Source organism: Thamnophis elegans, chromosome 15 (assembly GCF_009769535.1).
Source record: "Thamnophis elegans isolate rThaEle1 chromosome 15, rThaEle1.pri, whole genome shotgun sequence".
NCBI lineage: Eukaryota > Metazoa > Chordata > Lepidosauria > Squamata > Colubridae > Thamnophis > Thamnophis elegans.
In genome coordinates, this window is record NC_045555.1 from 46,655,222 (window position 1) to 46,669,631 (window position 14,410).

Sequence of the window (14,410 nt, forward strand, 5' to 3'; positions counted from 1 at the left end):
ATTGACCAGGAGGTATAGGAAGGCTCCGATCTAGATATTTGAGTTAAAATCCTCAGGAGTTCTGGACAGCATTGTTGATATTGAGAAATGCTCAGAATTGTCTTTAATATTTGGTAGGCCATAAGTTAATCACTCCTGCAAAATATCACTAGGCTGTCCTTTGTTTTTTGGCATATGCAGAATCATTTGGATGCTTCAAATGTCTTTTCTTGGTCAGGCAGTCAGAATCCTGATAGGTGTTGGAATATTGTGAGACAACCTAATGACAAATACTTGCTCAACTTAATATTTTGATAATATGAAAATTCAGGTGTTGAATTTGGAGGTGAAAATGTTAGTACTACTTGAAATTGTTTTAACAATACTATTCGTAGTGATTGAAACTAGGGAGCTAGTTTTATTCAGCCTAGGTGAGCAAATGAACTGAACATGTGGACACCTTGGACTGTCTGAAGGGGTGTCACGTAAGAAATGTTTGAAGTTGTTCATTGTTGTTTAGACACTGTCAAAGTATGAGTAGGTTTGGAAAAGAGGTTGGTAGGATTTTTGCCAATGGTTTAGGGACAGAATTGGAAAATCTGATATATGTTTGTATTGACACAAAAAATTATTATAGGCCACTGACCACTTTCTATTTGGGACACGTATCTCTAACCCATGATCCACAGGCTGCATGTGACCCTCAAAAGCTAGTAATTCGGCCCACAAGTTTGTCATCTTAATTTTATTCTGTGATTGATATATATTAACTGTGTTATATATGTTATATGCAGACCAAGATAATTTCTCTTCACTTATTTTGCTCAGACAAGCCAAAAGATTGGCTATCCCTGATTTAGGGCCTACTTTTTGACTAGATGGCCATAAGGAAGGCCTAAACATAGTATCTCACTTTCTCAGTTGTGGACTTTGTGTGCTAAATTATTGATAAATAAAAAAGCAGACTCTGTACTTGCGGGAAAAGCACTAGGAAGAAAAAATGCTATGAAATAAGTGGTTGAAATCCTACAGGAAGGGCAATTATAAACAGCATCCCCATTAGAGAGAACATTTTTTCATCCTCTGACATTGAAATGTTAAATTAATTGGGCTCTAATGCAATTAATAAAACAGAAAAATTATAAATTAAGGAGAAGTAGTTGGAATCTTAATATCAAACTACAGAAAATGTAAGGAAAGTATAAAAAATAAAATAAAGAAAGTATACTGTAAATAAGAAATGTATTTGAAGAGTAAAATCTGGGTCCATGATATTTTCTTGGAGGGGAAGGATTGTGATTATTACAGAAAATATAGAACACAAGGTCATGAAACAACAGAGCAGAAAAAAGAATGCAAAATTCTTTCCCATTCCTTAATAGCAGCACCCCTTTAGGTTCTGTGACAGGAGAAGGTACATCTCCTATCCTATCCTTAGAATGATACAGTGTGGGTGTAGTCAAAGCTGTTGCTTAATTGTTTCCGTAGGGAAGTATTCCCCCCCCCCCCCGGGAATGTTTTTCTTGCAATCTTGAAATGGATCTTTCCCATTTTTTAACTGGAACTTCGTTTTGCCAACTTCTGCCATATCACACTTAGACCTATTCTGTTTTGGAGAGCATCCTGCTGATGAACCCCTTTGCATAATTGTATTTCAACATTATGTGGGGGACAATACCAATGATACAGGATAGTAGCTTGATAGGATTGCTATTGCCCGTTTTGGTGAAACTATGGGATTTAACACAAGGTTAAATTCACTTGTTAAATATGCAACACATTCAGGCAAAATTAGATTATTTTAATGCGTATCATCAGGATAATATTAATCATGTTATTTATGATGGATGAAATTTACTCAAAGAGTGTATATAAGAATGGAATACCTTTTCACCCTCCAGCTATTCTGAACTAATAGCCAGCAGTAACTGTCAGGGTGACTAGTGATGAGTGACATTGGGAGTTGCTGTACTTCCAGTTGATGAGTTTTAGTTTCCCATCTCCACCCTTGGGAGACTTCAGTTCAGTTAGGGTATGTTTTGTGATCAGAGCTTAAACAATTAATCATAACGTCTGTGTTCATATAACGTTCTTAAGATAAACTACATTATGGTTTTATGTGATTTCTGACTCACACCACACCCTAAGAATATAGTATAACTTTTGGGTTAGCCACTGGGGTTTATTAACAATTATTAACCATATATGCTCACCAGTGGTGGATTTCAATTTTTTTAGAACCTATTCTGTAGGTGTGGCCTGTTTTGTGGGAGTATCTTGGCGGTCATGTGACTAGGTGGGAGTGGCTTGGCAGTCATGTGACTGGGTGGGAATGGCTTAGCAACCAACATTTTGGCCTCAATTGTGATCATAAGTTCTCTTTCTTTTTCTTTCTTTGTCTTTCTTTCAACCTTCCTTCCTTTCTTCCTTCTTTCTTGTATGTCTCTCTCCCTCTTCCTTTCTTTTCCTTCCTTCCTTTCTTTCTTGTCTCTCTCTCTCCCTCTTTCTTTCTTTCTTTTCTTTCTCTTCCTCTTTTTCTTGCTTCTTTCTTGAGTCTCTCTCCCCCACTTACTTTTCCTTCCTTCCTTCTTGTGTCTCTCTCTCCAACTTTCTTTATGCCTTCCTTTCTTTCCTTCCTTCTTTCCTTCCTTCCTTGTCTCTCTCTCTCTCCCCCTCTTCCTTCCTTCCTACCTTCCTTTCTCTTTCTCTTTCATTCTTCCTTCCTTCCTTGTATCTCCCCCACTTTCTTACTTTTCGTTCCTTCCTTCTTTCTTGTCTCTCTCTCCAACTTTCTTTCTCGTTCCATCTTTTTCTTTCTTTCTTTCTTTCTTTTTCTTTCTTTCTTTCTTCTTTCTCTTTCTCTCTTTCTTTCACACACACATGCACACAAAAACAAACACACACACATTTCCCTCATGTCTGCCACTGACAGCTCTCAAAGAGAAGGAAGTGTAAGGACTCCTGCCTTGGGAAGGGGTTGGACTAGATTATCTCCAGGTTCCCTTGCATCCCTCTATATCCCAATTAGTTACAAACAGCCTCATTTACTTTGAAGTTGGTCACAAATTCCACTCATCCCGCATGCCCCCTGGTCCCACTCAAGGAGGCAAACTGTGGGGCGGGAGAATGGGGGGAGTCTGTGGCTCCACATCTCTTGATCTTCTTCCCTGCCTCGGTGCTGCGCATCCAGCACAACCGATCGCCCTTCCTCTCCTGGGGCTTTGCCTTTCTCTAGCGAGTGGGTGGGGACTGCGCTGGGGAGGCGGCCATCATCTGCCCTGGCGCTGCAGGCAAAGCTGCTGGTGCTTGGGCCAGCCAAGATCAATGGGACTTGGCTTCCCCCACGCCCTGACTCTGGGTGCCGAATCTTTGGTCCTGCCCCTGTGGGCTTCAGGCACCAAAGGCACCGGGCAAGATTGCGCAGGCGCTCGCTGCCTTTCCTGGCTCCTGTGATGGAGGGCGAGAGAGAAGGGAGCGCACGCCATGTGGGCTTGTCCAACAGCCAAATCCTTGCCTCCTGTTCCTTCTTCGGCTGTTGGACAAGCCCACGTGGTGCGCGCCCCCTTCTCTTTGACAGCCACCTTGTTTCCAACAGGGGGGCGGGGGAAATCCATGTTTTTTTCCTCTCTCCGCATGGATCTTCCGAGGGAGGGCCAGGGACCGCACTGGATCTCGTTCCAGCTACCTCTTCTTTTTGACAGCCTCCTCGTTTCCAATGGGAGGGGAAATCCATGTAGAGGGAGGAAAAACGCATGGATTCTTCCCCCCCCCCCATTGAAATCTAAGCAGCTGTCAAAGAGAAGGGATGCACATAGCAATTTTGAAGCCTTCATTGTGGGAGCCAACCCTGCTACACCTAATAAATTATCCTGCTTTATATTCCCCCATAAAGCCATTGCCAGAGAATTGTGGACTTTGTGAATGACCATCTCTGCATTGTTGCATTGTAGATGAAAGCAGTGAACACATATTTTCAAAGTGAAGCGTAATGCATTTTTCCTTGTGTACGCTCTCTCACTGAAACCACCGCATCACTTTTTTGTTTTCTTTTGCAGCTGGACTTTGTCCCGATTTTCTAGCTTATTGCATTTGTATTGTCCTATTTAATTTCTCCTATGTTCTGTGAAAATTGCTTCTTGCATGCCAGTCAACCTTAATAATGCATTCAGAATGCTACTTTGACCAAACTCCATACAAGCATTGTTGTTTATTAAGCATATATCTGATTGTGCTTTATTATATCGCAAAACATATTTTGTAGTAATATAAACAACTTGCTTAGATAAATGTTTGTGACAGGAATATTTCTATTCATTGCTTAGGAATAACTTGGTGATATAGACTCACTTGCTCTTTGGATAATAATCATGGCTATAACTACTTCTCATTTGATTCTTCCTTAGGTGTGAAGTGGTTGCAGAGGGCCATATGTCTTTTAAATGTTAGATGGGAAACAATTGAAGTTACCAGCTCCACAGTGTGTCTCCTCATAAATACTTCCAGTGCCAACTGATTCATTGTTGCCTAACAGTACTAAATAGTGAAACCACCAGGAAATATAAAGGTATTCTCTAGTGTAGCTTTTATATCTGCTCGGAAGACTGTTTCCCTCAAATTAGAGTAGGTTTTAATTGATAAAAGCAAATTTCTTTCAATACCACTGATATGCAGGTAAATCTGTTTCTTGTTATGAACTCATGGAAGCAGAGAGGTAATTATGATTTTGTAGGAAAAAAATGCATTTTTTATTAAAACAAATTAAGTCCTCTGCTCTCTTCTGCCTTTAGCAAATACAGTCTATCAATATAACTTTTTAGGTGCAAAGCATAGTGAGTTGTCATTTGTTTTCTTATCTTCCAATCCAAGTTACCAAGTTCCATGTGGGTCCAATCAGTTATTTGTGCTGCATATTGAATAACAGGGATTGCCTAGGTATTAATTGATTTAATGATGTTTCCACCATTTAATATTAGTACCGTGTTTTCCCAACCTACCTCAAAAATAAGCCCTAGCTGAATTTACATGCGTCAGCCTAATATAGGTCTTACCCCAAAATAAGCCCCAGTGAAGGGGGGTGGTCATAGCCAGCATAGGAGGCAACACACATGCATGGACTGATGGTGTCTGGCATCAGCCATAGCTCGCGCAGCACAGGTGAGTTGAGGCGGGGGGGGGGGGGGAGGCAGGCAATCCTGTCACTCTGCATGGGCTGTGGGAAAGCCGAGTGGCAGCGGGCAGCTATGGGAGGCTCGTTACCTCTCTCAGCTTGCCTTCAGCCCACACGGCACATCAGAATCGCCTGCCTTTTCCTCTGCGCATCAGGATTGCCTGCCTTTCGCTTCATCCCTTCCTCTCTGCGCAGCCCAGAGTGTGCTGAACAAGGGACCAGTGGGCTGCAGCTGCTGCCGGAAACGGTCCCCTCATGTGCGCACCGGGGGGGCAGGGTGCCCAGCTGGACTGATTTCCCTGAAATAGTGTTTATTTTGGAGCCCCAAAGGAAATAAGATTGAGTCTTAGTTTGGAAAAATCATGGGTAGGATTAATATGCTGTCTGTCTCTCAGTGACTTTGGGTGATTTAGAAATTGTTTAAAACATTAAAAACAAAAACAAAAATAAAGAAAGGTAAAGATGGTGAAAATGATAAAATCAAAGAACAAAAAAGAGTGCAGGCAATCTAAGAGGGCTTCAGTCGTCCTCATCAAAGTCCTGGGCATATTGATAACACAAAGCCCCAACATGCAGGTGATATCACCTAACAATTTCATACAGATGTTAAAAACATACAACGGAGGCTTGGGAAATGATCTCCCCCGCCCCCAACCAATATGAGTAGAACCAGATTTCAAGAAAGGGAGAGAACCACTGTAAAACATACCCCCCCCCCCAAACCCACAGAACTGTCTCAGAAGGATATAATGGTCAATGATGTGGAAAACTGTTAAAAGATCAAAGAACACTAGGATAAATGCATCACCCCCATCCCTTCTCTGGCTCAGATCATTTGGAACAATGATCAAAACTTCCCTAGTACTAAATCTCAGCCTAAAACCTAACCTAACCTAATCTGTTCCCTCCAGGGCTATCCAATTGATCACCTTCTCAGCAATCTTACCCAGAAAGAGAAAGTTGGAGACTGCATGATAGTTATAAAAAATCATTGGGTCCAAAAATAACCTCTTTAGGGAGCATGTGGTAAATTGCTATAAGTAATACTAGAAAGTTGACATTAAATTTAGTAATTTCAGCAGATAGATATGCACGTGAGATCAGCTACTTTTAAGTAATGAGAAAATAAATATTTTTTATTGACCGACAAAGCACAAATTTAATTGTCATTTTGGGAAATATACCATTCAGTATTCAACTTCAGAAAAATCATTTCCCAAGATGAGCTGGTAATTTGTAGTAGAAGAACTGATATTTAGAGGAAGAACTCCAATTTGATAAAATTGTGACTAATGAAATGCTCCCAAGCTTTAGTTTCCATTTAAGTCAAGATAATTATTTTTATGGGCTTCAAAAGGCATTGTATTTCTTTTTGTCAACTTCAGGAATTTTTCACACATCAGCAGTTTAACTTCTGCTTACAAAGTATGCAACTCTCCTATGTTATGTTAATTGAAGACTTGTTTTAATTAAAAAATGGGGTTTACATACAGGTTGAAAGATCCCATATGTATCCCATCAGCAGATTCTCTTGCCAGACTGGAGAATGTCAGCATTCAGAAGCCATTCATTCTTTTAAAACAATATTTGATGGATTGTCTATAGCTATAGGATACCTTACCTTGGACAAAGCCATGGATTTCATTTTTTAAACAAATACTTTTCTGCTGGTTTTTTTTTCAAGTGATTGGCTATGTTACAGCCATTTGTATGTTTTTTGTTCCTTTTGTTTATAGCAACTTCTTTTACTCCTCTATCAGCAAACATAAGGACAAATAAAAGACTCTGTTTCCCTATTAATAAATGAATAAATAAATAATAGTGGGTTGTGATGGCTATCCTATATTTTGAATCACACATATCATGACTGCAGTGGTGGGTTCCAGTACGGTTGTAACAGGCCCCGGCGTCCTCCACATGAATGTGTGCGGTGCATGCACATACACTGCGTCTTAACGTCCAGCGACGCCCCCGCAAGCCTCCGTGATGCTCCAGCTGCTCGGCGGAGCATCGCGCAGGTGCTGTATGCGCCGTGCACGGAAGCTCCTAAGAGTTTAAGGACAGGAAAGGAGGGCGGGCGGGTTGGCCCTCCGGAGAACAGTACTGGAACGGTGTCCGGTGCTCTGGGCAGGCTCCGGTATGCCCGTAACGGGGCGTACCGCCTGCAACCCACCACTGCATGGCTGGCTACTCCAGTAATGCTGCGATGCAAGACTCCTCTTTAGGCCAATAACTATAATACATTAATGTTGAATATGATTAAATGAAACGATTTTCCTCCATTTTTCAAGGGCACCAGAATAGTGCTCCTTCACTCTAAGGCAGCTTTAAACAAGGGCTACTGGTTTACAAAGTAAAATGCTGAGGCTATAATGTTATTATCCTTATTCTACTGCACTGAAAGAAGATGGAAGTTAACACTTTTTTCTTTTTTCCCCTTCACCTCACATTCTGGTTTCCCCCTTTTTCCCTCCCTTCTTCCCTATTATCTTTATTTTCACTTGTACTTCATGTTTTGATAATCTGAATACAATTAAAACTATGTATGTATGTATGTATGTATGTGTGCATGCGTGCATTTTGGCTACATAATGAATCAAACAACAAAGCAAAATTCTTTCTCCTAATTTGTCTAGTAAATAATTTACAATGACATTTTATGCCAGCCAGTATGGTAGTCTGATATGAGAAAGGATCAAACTGAGAAGGGAGTCAGATTGCTATAGAATTAAAGAACTGCAATAATAATAAAGGTTGCCATAATACCAGTAGGATACACAGAGCCATTATTTCCTATCAGCACGTCATTTACTTCATTCACTAAGAGCACAGCAAGCTCTGAATTCTCAATGACTTTTCTTTCAAAAAAACACATTTTTTTCCCCTGGCTGCCTTTGTGGAGGTTCTTCATAGCTTTCAGATATTCCCCAATGTGTAGATCTTAAAAGTTGCCATGGTATCAGTTTTACATGTGCTATGTCATCATCATTCAATGTAGTACGTCATAACAATCCATTTCCAGAAACAGCAATTGTATAGAATTAAAATCTAAAACTATGGATCTTCAATCTATTTTTCAACCATGTAATCTGACATTATCCTGGTTAGTAACATAGGTACCTTAGGGAAACTAGCTATGTCAGTATCTTTCAGAACAAAACAAGAATCTTGTGAGACATCTCTACAGAAAGTTTATATAATAAACATATTATTAATCCTCTAAAACTGTATTTGGAAGTTATTGTAATGTATTTATCAGAGTTTGCAGTGCTGGCTACTAGCTCGGCTGGCTTCAAAAAGGACTGGACCTCATAAATAGAAATAATAGGGATCAATGCTATAAGCCTGTGGTGATAGCATGAATGCCTCTGAAGGCCATCTCTTGGGAGATTAGTGGACTTTTTTGTGCAATTGGTTAACTCTTGTAAGAACAGACTGCTGAATTTGGCCAGGGTTAGGCCAGGGTCTGATGTCGCAGAACACTGCTTATATTGTTACATTTGTAATATTATCTTAAATTATTTGAATTCAATTTTTCCTGATATCCTTCCTGTTTTCTTTAGGCTTTCGCAAGAAATATACTACAAAATGAATGATCTTGCTATCAAAAGAATAACAAATGAAATTATCAAATCACCTGAAGATAAACGAGAATATCGTGGATTAGAACTGGCAAATGGCATCAAAGCAGTGCTTATCAGTGATCCCACTACTGACAAATCTTCAGCTACACTTGATGTGCACATAGGTATTTAATCAAATATTTTGTTTTGGTTTTATATTGTACGAGAAACAAAAGTCTTATAAAATCTTTTATTTACCTGACTTAAGTAGAATTATAAGTTTGCTTGGAAATTTCACTAATATTTTCCCCCAAGAGTCAGTGGTTCAAATTAGAATTGATTTAGTCAGATTTGTATGTTTCCTGGGCACAGCCTAAAGATTTTCATGTTATTTTATAAACTTATAGGTAGCAAAGGACCAGTAAGAAATTAGATAAAAAAGATAGGAAATAATATTAATAAAATAAAAAAGTAAATAAGAACAAAGTAAAATGGTAATAATAGAAATGGTAATGTAATAGTAGTAGATCCAGCAACTTCTAATTGTGTTTACTGTGGTATAGAATTTTGCGGATATTTTTCAAAAAGCTTGCAGACAATGAAATAACCCATTAAGCTAATAGCAACTTTTCTAAATATTTTCCTTTTATTTTTATGTAAAATAAAGTCTTGATTGACTTTCATGCCATTTAGTTAACATTTCTTTTTCCTTTGCAGTTTCAAATGTTTGCATAATATCTACACCTTTGATTTCTTAATAGTATATATTACTGTGACTTCAGTGACGATTCACATGGGAGAGTAGTCTGAAGAAATTGTGTAGTAGCTCATATATCTAGCATGACTTAGCAATAGAGTAAATAAATCTACTTAATTCATTTCATATGTTGATCTTTTTTGAAATAAATAAAATTTCTTACACCACATTGATTTAATTACAACTCTCCTGTTTTTAAAAAAAATCAGTCTAATTGTAAAAATTTGGCAGTATTTCTTCAATAAAACTTAAATATTTATAGTGACTTGTTATATATTTTTTCTCTCCACAAGGATCGTTATCTGATCCCATTAATATTCCTGGATTAAGCCATTTTTGTGAACATATGTTATTTTTGGGAACTAAAAAATTCCCAAAAGAAAATGAGTACAGCCAATTTCTGAGTGAACATGGAGGGAGTTCAAATGCTTTTACCAGTGGAGAACACACCAACTATTATTTTGATGTTTCACATGAACACTTAGAAGGTGCTCTTGATAGGTAAGCATAATTATTCAGCAAGTATATTGTTAACCACTGTGTGATTTTTACTGGGAATAAACGTTCTACTTGAGGTTCTCTGTACTTCTATCATAATCTTTATTAGGCCAGATGAAATTGGAAGCCCTGTCCAGTTTAATTTTTATTGACTTTTGTTAGATAAACCCAACCCCAAATAATCCCAGGTTTGCTATTATATATATTTCAGTTGTTGATTTCTGGTTTTTCAACTGGTCAGATTTTATGCGTCTCCCAAGAGGATAGAAAGTACTTTGATTCTGACAACAGGGATTTATGTTTTTAAATCTGAAAACTTAGAAATGTTTGATTTTCTTCTTCATAACAAGCTTTGGGAAGCTATTAATATGAAACTAATCGGCAGTTGCTAAATTCAACTTTGCATGTATGAAATCTATCGTTACATTTTACTAGGTAATCTAATACATAATAGATTACTCCATAATCTGCTTCATCCTTTTTGCTTTCTTTACCAAGTTGCATAGTGAAATTTTTTTAAAACTCCACAGTTTGTGCAAATTCAGTTAATCTAATAAAAGGACAGTCTCTAAGGAGATTGGATTATTTCTGCTTTTGAAATAACATTAAATAACATTAAAATTATATGAGAGCAAAATTTCTGATGTGGTGGACACAGTGGCTAAAAGACTGAGTTTGTTGATCAGAAAGATCAGCAGTTTGGTGGTTCAAATCCCTAGCGCTGCATAACAGAGTGAGCTCCCATTACTTGTCCCAGCTCCTGCCAACCTAGCAGTTCAAAAGTATGTAAAAATGCAAGTAGAAAAATAGGGGCCACCTTTAATGAGAAGGTAACAGCATTCCATGCGCCTTTGGCATTTAGTCATGCCAGCCACATGATCACGGAGACGTCTTCAGACAGCGCTGGCTCTTTGACTTTGAAATGGAGATGAGCACTGCCCCCTAGAGTTGGGAATGACTAGCATGTATGTGTGAGGGGAACCTTTACCTTTTACATTTTTTGACCACATTCCTGTCTCTACTGGGTTTGTATGGAGAAAGTGCTATGGAAATGTCCCAAAGATTGTCAGATGAGAGCTACAGGTGGATGGGTGTGTGCTGCATATGCCAAGACTTCCTTTTGTGTGCCAGCCAGGTCCCCTTTTGCGCATGGGCTGGGTTCTTTTGGGCAACAGCCAGAACCTTCTTTTGTGAAAGAAGGAACTTGCTGGTGCACACAAAAGAACAGTCTTTTCATGGTGGCATAGCTGGGGATATCTTTCACGCAGGCCAATTTTGTATGCCACCCAGGTCATTGAATGTATGCTGTCATGCTCCATGAGGGTTGCAAATGCCCATCCCATTCTAACCTCACTTAAATTCTTAAATTGATAATAATTTGTGTTCCACAAAGTGAATTACAATGGAGCAATTACTTGGGGGGGGGGTGTCATTCTGAGATTTCCAGCTGCAGTGGTCCAGCTTAACAGAAACATAAGCACAGGTAAAAATCAAGGATGAACTGAAGTTATCCATCCTGAACGTAAATCTAAAGCCATAATGTATACTTCCATATATATATACGTTATTTTAAACTTTAAAAATGTTGTGTTTCAGTACATTAATTTGGAAAATATGGGATTTCCTTTGTATAGGTTTGCCCAATTTTTCTTGTGCCCTCTCTTTGATGAAAGCTGCAAAGATAGAGAAGTAAATGCTGTTGATTCTGAGCATGAGAAGAATTTAATGAATGATTCATGGAGACTATTTCAGCTCGAAAAGGCTACTGGAAATCCTAATCATCCATTTAGCAAATTTGGCACAGGTAATTAAGAAAGCAATTTTAATTATTTGGTCTATTTCACTATGATGATATGACTCCTCATGTTTCTAAACTTTCAGTTTTCATGCAAATAAAAATATATGGCATATGTTGTAGAATCTTATTGATGATGCAGCCTTTAGAATTATGGTAATTACATTTTTTTTTTGATTCAGCAATAGAACTGACCTGTCAGACTAGAGTTGGAACTTGGAGGTCTTCTAGTTCAACTGCCTTCTCAAACAGTAGACCCTATACCATTTCAGCCAAGTGGCTGTCCAGTCTTTTCTTAAAACCTCCAGAGGTGAAGAATCCACAACTTCTGAAGGCAACTTCTGTTCCACAGGTTAATTGTCCTCCCTGTTTGGAAGTTCCTCCTTAATTCCAGATTGCTTCTCTCCTTGATTAGTTTCCATCCATTTTTTCTTGTTTTGCCTTCTGGTGCTGGAAAATAAGTTAACCCCCTCTTCTTTGTGGCAGCTCCTAAAATACTGGAATACTGCTGTCGTACCACCCTTAGTCGTTCTTTTCTCTAAACTAGTCATACCTAATTCCTGCAGCCATTCTTCATATTAAAAGAGCCGAGGTGGCGCAGTGGTTATGGTGCAGTACTGCAGGCCACTTCAGCTGACTGCTATCTGCAGTTCAGCGGTTCAAATCTCACCGGCTCAAGGTTGACTCAGCCTTCCATCCTTCTGAGGTGGGTGAAATGAGGACCCAGACTGTGGGGGCGATATGCTGACTCTGTAAACCGCTTAGAGAGGGCTGAAAGCCCTATGAAGCGGTATATAAGTCGAACTGCTATTGCTATATGTTTCAATCTCTAGGTCAGAGATGGAGAACCTTTTTTGGCTCGTGCCAAAAGCGGGGGGAGCACAGTGCATGGGTGTCAATTCAATTTTGTCAATTTTAATAGATTTGTATGCCACCCAATCCCGAAGGACCACAACCATAATGCTATGCGCATGACCCCTGAAGGCTCCGGGGGGCAAAAAACAACCCTACGAGCAAACCAGAAGTGACTTCCGTTTTGTCCATAGAGCCGCTTTTCATCCTCCGAAGCATTCAGGGGCCTTCAGGAGGCTTCTCTGAAGGGTCCAGAAGGCAAATAAAGACCCTACGAGCAAACTGGAAGTGCATTCCTGAAGTTCCAGTTTTCCTGTAGGGCTGGTTTTTCGCGCTCCGGAGGCTACAAGGAAGCCTCCAGACGGCCAAAAATGGCCTCAAAAGAAGGCCAAAGTTAACTGGGTAGCGCGCGCATGCTTGCTGGCCAGCTGACAGGGCAATGTCTCACGTGCCCTGACAAATGGCTCCATGTGCCACCTGCGGCACGCATGCAATAGGTTTGCCATCACGACTCTAGGTTTTTAATTATCTTAGTTGTATTCTCTACCCTTTTTCCAAAGTCTTAAGATCTTTTTTGTAATGTGGGGACCAAAACTGCATGCAGTGTTCCAGGCATGGTCTTGTGAGCTTTTCTGGGATCTTTGCTATTCCTGCCAGGTTAGTGTTATCTGCAGATTTGATGATTTCCCCTTCTATTCCCTCATCTAAGTCATTTATGAAGATATTAAAGAGTACTAGGACGAAGGTTGAACCTTGTGGCACCCCAATGCTTACTTCCCTCCATGTAGATGTACCCTTAAGGACTACTGATTGAGTACAGTTTGTCAGACACTTATAAATAGTGATGTCTGTCTCACATTTTTCTCGCTTATCAAGAAGTAGGTAGTGGCCTGCTTTGTCGAATTCCTTACTGAAGTCTTAAGTGTACTCTGTCCACAGCATTTTGAAGTCTACTAACTTAATCACTTTGTCAAAGAATTAAATAAAATTGGTTTGGCATGATCTGTTTTTAACAAACCCATGCTGGCTATATTCATCAAGATCAGACAGGTATTGCCTTACCATTTTCTTGCTGATTCACTGACAATGAAACTAAGAAAGAAAGGAAGAGAATGAGAAATTGAAGGAATATCTAACTGTAACTAATTTTAATAACATACAGTACATGATATCTCGTCCATCTATTCATCAGCATTATTTATTATGTCAGGGCAAACTACTAAACCACCAAAATCTAATCTAAACCATAGTCTAAGTTTAGATCTTTATTACGGTCAAAGACCAGCAATGTACATTTGTCTTTACACTACATTAAAAATACTAACATTAAAATATAATTAAAAGTATTCACATTAAAAGTGGATAATAACATTACGGTCCAAAGATTGTTAAAGGTATGTCCAGATAATTGGTACAAGATGACAGCTATACTTCTGTAACCAATTTTTTCCTTATGGACATTGCAGCAGCACAGAACTTTGCCACTGCATACGTGGTAACCGCGTTAGTGTCCTGGAGGAGAAAGCCTAGATAGAAATTGTCTGCCCTCCCTGGCAATCTCTCTAATAAGGGTAGAATATGTGCAGACCTACAAGCTCTGTATAGCTCACAGTGTAATAGTACATGTGAATTATCTTCCACTTCTCCTTTGCCACATACACAAACCCGTTCGGCTATAGGTGTTCTCTTATACCTGCCCTGGAGGAGTCCTGGAGGGAGAATGTTAAATCTGGCTCTGAAGGAAGCTATTCTTTGTTTTGGGGAGATCAGGTCATTTAGATATCTTGCCGATTCCCACA

General features: G+C 39.3%; 1 protein-coding gene across 1 annotated transcript in view; it reads left to right on the forward strand.

Annotated features, from left to right (window-relative positions):
* Window positions 1–14,410, forward strand: part of IDE (insulin degrading enzyme) — a 59,411-nt gene that overhangs the window by 5,009 nt on the left and 39,992 nt on the right. The window contains 3 exon segments of the mRNA XM_032231992.1: window positions 8,710–8,894; window positions 9,760–9,967; window positions 11,599–11,768. Coding sequence (XP_032087883.1) covers window positions 8,710–8,894; window positions 9,760–9,967; window positions 11,599–11,768 — 563 coding nt within the window.